At 39.5% G+C, this 6116-nt stretch overlaps 1 protein-coding gene across 1 annotated transcript in view; it reads right to left on the reverse strand.

The window, feature by feature from the left end:
- POU6F2 (POU class 6 homeobox 2) overlaps positions 1-1834 on the reverse strand; it is a 318362-nt gene extending 316528 nt beyond the window's left edge. The window contains exon 1 of the mRNA XM_076332289.1: positions 1730-1834. Coding sequence (XP_076188404.1) covers positions 1730-1834 — 105 coding nt within the window. The remainder of the gene's footprint in view (positions 1-1729) is intronic.
- Positions 1835-6116: the final 4282 nt, after the last annotated feature.

Raw genomic sequence — 6116 nt, forward strand, 5'->3', positions numbered from 1 at the left:
CCAGTCTCAAAACTACTTTCTGAGAGCTAGCAAGCTTTAAACATAAAATAGCCGACTTCTTACACTTTCTTACATGCCAAAACAAAAGTTACATTAAAGAGATATTACAAGCTTTAAGACTTATCAGGGTTTCAGGGTACATTTTCTGTCAAGTGTACTTGCTCAAAACCTTGCCATTGTATCTGCCTTAGAATTATTAAATATATTTCTTTAAGACTGAACAAATTTACACAAAAAGGTAATTAACCCGCTCTGAAATACATATTTTCACACAATGTAATGCTGGCAAACATGCCCCGCTTTTTAGGTGTGAGCCAGCCTAATAGAAAGCTGTTAATGTTTGGAGGATTTTTAATAAAAAATGTATCTTCTATTTTTAAAATATTTAAAGCAATAAAAGTCTGTGGTAAACATGGTATTACATGTTTGACATTTTCTGCCCAGAAATGCATTACTGTGTGCGATGGTATTAATAAACCATGTGCTTTGAGGGACTTCTGTGCTCTGCCATAATTTAGTTGAAAACAGTGTGTAGGATGCGTATTTTTCCACCATTGTATCAACATATAGGAAACACAAATACTATGTCATCACCTCAGCAGCATGCGTTCACTACACTAGAAACATATGCAAAAAACCACAAACTTTTGAGAGTTCAAAAAATACCCTTTGCCAGAGACTGATTTACAAGTCAGTGGTTAATGAGAAAGTGTTGAGCACTTAAAATTTTGTTAGAAAAAGAAAAACAGACACCCTCATCCGACTCCGGCTGCATTCATAGGAAAACAGCCCTCCCTGTACAACAGGACAAAATAATTTAATTTCTTTCCCCACTTCAGATTATTATTCGAAGCAAATGAAAAGACAATGATTCTTCTCTCTTCAGGCTAAAGCTAGAAACAGCACGGTTAAAACACACACATTAAAAACTACAGACTTATCAGAAATCACAAAACAGAAAGAGAAGGACTCACTGACCCATTTGGAAGACAAAGACGACAAAACGGAAAAGCTCTAAAAATCAGCTTGTGAGGCCTTTGAGAGATATTCTTCTGGCATTTCATCACAGCAGCCCCAGACCAGTTCACTTCCCTGGATACAGGGAGGGAGAACTAAATAGAGCTGTTTATTAAAGCTGTTGTGCTGGATTGCATTAGGAAGCACGAGCAGACCACCTGGACCTTTCAGATTGTGGCAGTGTTTAATTTGCAGGCTGCCCCTCTGCAGCAGCAAAGACTACTACATTTACCAAGCTCAATCACACATTATCTGGGTTAGGAGTAAAAGAAGAAAAAAGAAAAAGAAAAAAAAAAAAAATCCACAGCCTGTAGTACAGGAATACAGTCAATATAGAAATAATGAACAGCATTAGAAATAGAAAGCAACTCCCCAGCAAACATAACACTTTCACTCCTCAGTTCTTCTACTTCAGAACATTTAAACAAAATACAACGGTAAATTAATAAATAGATTGATTTGGCAAAGCTCAGACTAAATTATAAACTGGGTTTATTAGAAGAAAAGCATGGTATTTTAGGTTTAACTAGTGATTCCCTGGCCAGATTATTGTGGTTCTTTTGCCTTTCTCACTTTCAGTACTACACTCGCTGGTAGCTGAAGATACAGATAGAAAGATGGTACTGTAAATATGAATTATGTGAATCATATGGTTAGACCCTTGTGAAAAAAAAAAAATAAAAGGGGAGCTGAGAAATGGCTGACTCCATACCTGACCAATTACAGCTTGCATGGTCCCTGTGTCCTGCTGAGCTGAAAGATCGCAATCCATCATATGTAGTCTTTGAAAAGGAGAATGGGGGTTTCTGGCATGCATCTGTCAATCAACTTCTGCACTCACAACCATCACCAAAAGCAAGGGAAAAAAAGTCAAGCTGCTCCACCAAATAGGATGAAACAGTCATGTGACCTTCAGCACACTCACACACATACATACTTCCATACAACGTATGAATTTTCTGCAGATATGAAATGACATTGACAAATACCCAATACCAAGTAAATAAAGTGAGACAAACAGCTACTCACCAAAGACAAAACACTTGCTGTAATCTTCAGCCTAAAGATTTAATAAACCTAAAAGGTATTTTAAACCAAGTCTTTTCTTTTGAGCCTAAACTTTTCAGATAAGATGATATAATTTTATATATGCAGACAGTGGTCAGACCTTTAACCCCTCGCGTCCTCTCGCAGCCTCTATTTTTTATTCCCCCCTTTGTACTTATACTTTATGGCTGTTTGAGTTGCCGATTTTTTTTTTTTTCTTTAAGTTTCTTTTCTGTCAAAGTGAAGAGGCTTGCATTGCCTTCTTTGGACACGCACAGATTATGAAAACTTGATAGAAGAAAATTGCTAACAGGAAAAAAAGGAGCAGGGGATGAGAAACCTGTGTCTGTACTCACAAGCCAAAACGCGTCTCACTGCTTTACTCCACCAGAAGTCAAATGTTTTCTTTATTGGAAATATATATTTAAGTATTAGTTTGTCCGAGCTGTGATGAGCACTCAAAGTATAAAATATTCAGACTATGTAAATCCTACTTACGGAATCCTGTCCATTTTGAAGGTTAGCAGAGTTCTGGTTCATTCACTGCTCCACTGAACTGACATAAAATGTTGTTACTTATGAAGGCAAACATTACCATTTTTTCTAATGGAAGCAGTTTGTTTCATATATCTTCCCCTCCGAGTTAAGATTTGCAAGAATTTCCAAGACTATTTTTTCTTCTTGTCAAAATGTATCAGCCGCTTGTCTCCAAAAATTGAGTGTCGTGAACAACACGCTGCAGCATTGATTGCTGATATGTTATTGGCCAGTGATTGCTGAAGGGTGACATTAATGTAACCCGGTAGCACTTTAACCCTTCGAAAATCAATACAGTCCTTTGGCAATATAGTAGAATAACAGCCCATATCATTTTTGCTGTATTACAGCTTCATATAAATATTAGTGCATCTTTCTGCCCTCCTAAAATTGCATTTCTGTTACTAGTGCAAAAAACCTGCTTTTCAAAGACTGTCAGAAGCAAAAATGCAGAAAAAAGCAGTCCAGTCTCTAAGCTTAATATAATGCACCCTCTCCATTTTAAGTAAGTTTCTGGCAATATTTTGAAGTTATTATCTCATTTTTAAAGGTATTGACAACATTGATCTTAGCATGTGATAGCCAAAGAAATGTGAGAATATCAACAATATTCCAATTGTAGGCACAACACTTGCCAGTCTAATGTTTCCTACAATATAATTTTAAGATCCAACATCTAGGGGTGTTTGGAATGTGATGGAGCCCATGTGTATGTGTGTGTAGATGTGTATATGCGCATATGCATGCACGTATAGGAGAGAGAGAATTTATGTTGAAGGGAGTGAGTTGGGCAGGGAATATCAAGTTTACTTTGCATTCTTCGAGTTTTTATAATACAATTTTTTTTTAATTGCTAAGAAAAAAGTGAAGAAATGAAGTTTTGGTATGTACTTCAAAAATCAGAAACAAGAAAAGGATTCACATGTAGATGCACTGGGACCCAGAAGTACTCTTAGGCCAACAAGACATTTTAGCTTAAAAAGTTTTTCAAATCAAGCATTTTTAGGGAGATATACAATATTAACACTGAAACGCTGCCTCTAGGATGAGGAAGGAGTACTTGAAATGGTGCTTCCAACATCTGCTTTGCATTTCACTTACAAACATAATTAAAATGCACCATTTGTCCTGAAATCTTATCTGCTTCTTACTCATGAAAGAAAATATACTGAACTAATACCTTGGGCTGCCTTTTGGTCAGCTGAGAATTTGCTGCAGTTTCATCCCTCAAGACGATTCTATGGAAAAACCAGGTGGTGTTGTGAAGGCCATAATCAACATCCATATCATCGCAAGCAATCAAAAATACAACTGGTAAATGGGGGATTGAGTAGAGGGGATTGCCTCAGCTGTCTCCAGGAAAGCAGACACGCTGAAGGCAAATACCGTATATGAATTCGAAAGGAAAGTTAAGGATGTTTATTTTATAGTTTCTCTTCAGGAGGAGCCTTTTCGCAGTGAATATGCACAAACACCTTTCAAATTCCCTTAACTTATCTAAGCAACTAAACCTGACAATTACTACTGCTGGGTTTTTATTAGCAAAGACACTGACCTAGACATACGTTGCAGCACACAAATAAGCACAGTGCTGTATGCACACAAATCTGCTGCACCTTTATGCACCAACAAACCAACCAGATGCTCGTGCACACTCAGGCAGAGCTGCAAGAGCTTCTTCCTCCCAAAGTGTGCTGCCTCTCTTTTTACCATGATTAACCTACTCTTCCAGGAAATGCCAATCTACTCTGTAAAATGTAAAACAACGTCCCTGTGGCTAACGCCTCTGCATAAGTCACGGCATCACTGTCAACCCGAACAGCTGTAAGAGCCTCCTCTGCTACCCATGGAGCTGCCCTTACTTCTGTGGAGCTGGAGACCTTTTCCCCCAGCCAAATCTACCTGGTCCTGTAAGGGCTGCACAGCTGGTCCCTGGGCATCGTCCCATCTTCACTGCTCACCCGTTGGGCCTTCCACCAGCCATCCCCCAAGAGGTGTCAGTCCAGTATTTCTTTTTACTTACCATGAGGAATTGTCTCCCTACCCCTCACCCCAAACACCTCCTTGCTTTGCTGCTTGAAAGGTGATTTAGCTCGCCCATCAGCAGTTAAAAAGGTGAGGGAGCAAGGTAGCTCCTAATCTGCCACAGGGCAGACTTGGGTGGAGAGCAGGGTGCAAAGGGGAACTTGGCAGGCCAGGTTTGCTCTAACGCTGCCAACTTGAGGAAAATTGTTGAAGGACAGAATAGCAAATACCGTTTCCCAACCAGCTGTGCGGTATCCCTAGTAGAGACCTTCTGGTCTCCTTTGAAACTTTTTATCCGTGCCTCTCCCTCAGCATACCCAAGAGGAAAATGGTTATGGTGCCACAGCAATATACGGCAGCTATACCTTCCTATAGGCCACTACAGCACCCGGCACAAAGGGTCAGGTTTGCGTTGTTGTACCTAAAATTATTGAGAGGGGGGCAGTGATCAAAGCTTACACATGGAGGAGGCTCCTTTATCACTTAACCTGTGAGAGCACAAACTCAAAGTGGTACAAAGGCTGTGTTTTGAGTGGCACGCTGGATCTTTGGCATCCAGCAAAAGTGGTAGTCCCCGGTGACACTGAATACTTTCTCCCTTTCAGACTCTACTTTTTCCTCTGATCAGTTATCTGCAGTATACTCCCCCTGTTTAATTGAAACAGTAAAAAATTAAAGCGGTACTTTTGAATAGAATAATGTGCTTGAATTTACCTCTCAGCTGCAAAGCCAAGAACTTGTGAAAATAGTATTACTGTATATAATACTTTCTCTTCTTTCTTCCAGGAGAATATATATATATTTCCTGGGTGAGAAGAGCAAGATTTAGAATTATACAGCAATGCAAACCCCAATTACTTCATAGTTTAAATGTGTTAAAACACACATTTATTTTTTAATGCTCATTATTTATGATTGTTTATGGTTCCTTGCCTCAAAAACTACAAGCTTTGTGATCAACAGAGCCCGGGGTTTTACTATAATACCTTTATGCAGTTGCTCACATGCCATAGCAGAACTTGCAGCAGATTTAGTGAATCGAGCGAGAGATCCTCCTGGTTCTTACAGCACTGGTACACTAGGGGGACTATTTTTCCTCTTTTCTGGAGTGATGGATGCATGGCACTGTCAGAGCAAGCTGTTGTACCTCACTCACACTACAGGCCCTTTACTCGCCGGTGCTGAACAGGTTAAACACGCAAGGCTCGGTCTTGCACTCTTCGAAGATAAACAAGCGTAATTCTAAGCTGTCAATGGCTCTTCCTCCCTCTCTCCCTCTCTCTATCCATCTCTGCCAACCAGACACTATATTGCATTTTGCATCTTGATTTTCATGGATATGTGAGTGGGTTTTCCGTATGAGCAAAATTCTGCTCTCGTTTATGCTAATTCCAAAAGAATTGTTTTGTATTAAGAGGCACTAATGGATTACAGTCTCTCTCTGTGCAAGTCCATTCTGGTCATTTTTGCTTTTCAAAGGGAATTTTGCT

This window comes from Aptenodytes patagonicus, chromosome 2 (assembly GCF_965638725.1).
Source record: "Aptenodytes patagonicus chromosome 2, bAptPat1.pri.cur, whole genome shotgun sequence".
NCBI classification, from domain to species: domain Eukaryota; kingdom Metazoa; phylum Chordata; class Aves; order Sphenisciformes; family Spheniscidae; genus Aptenodytes; species Aptenodytes patagonicus.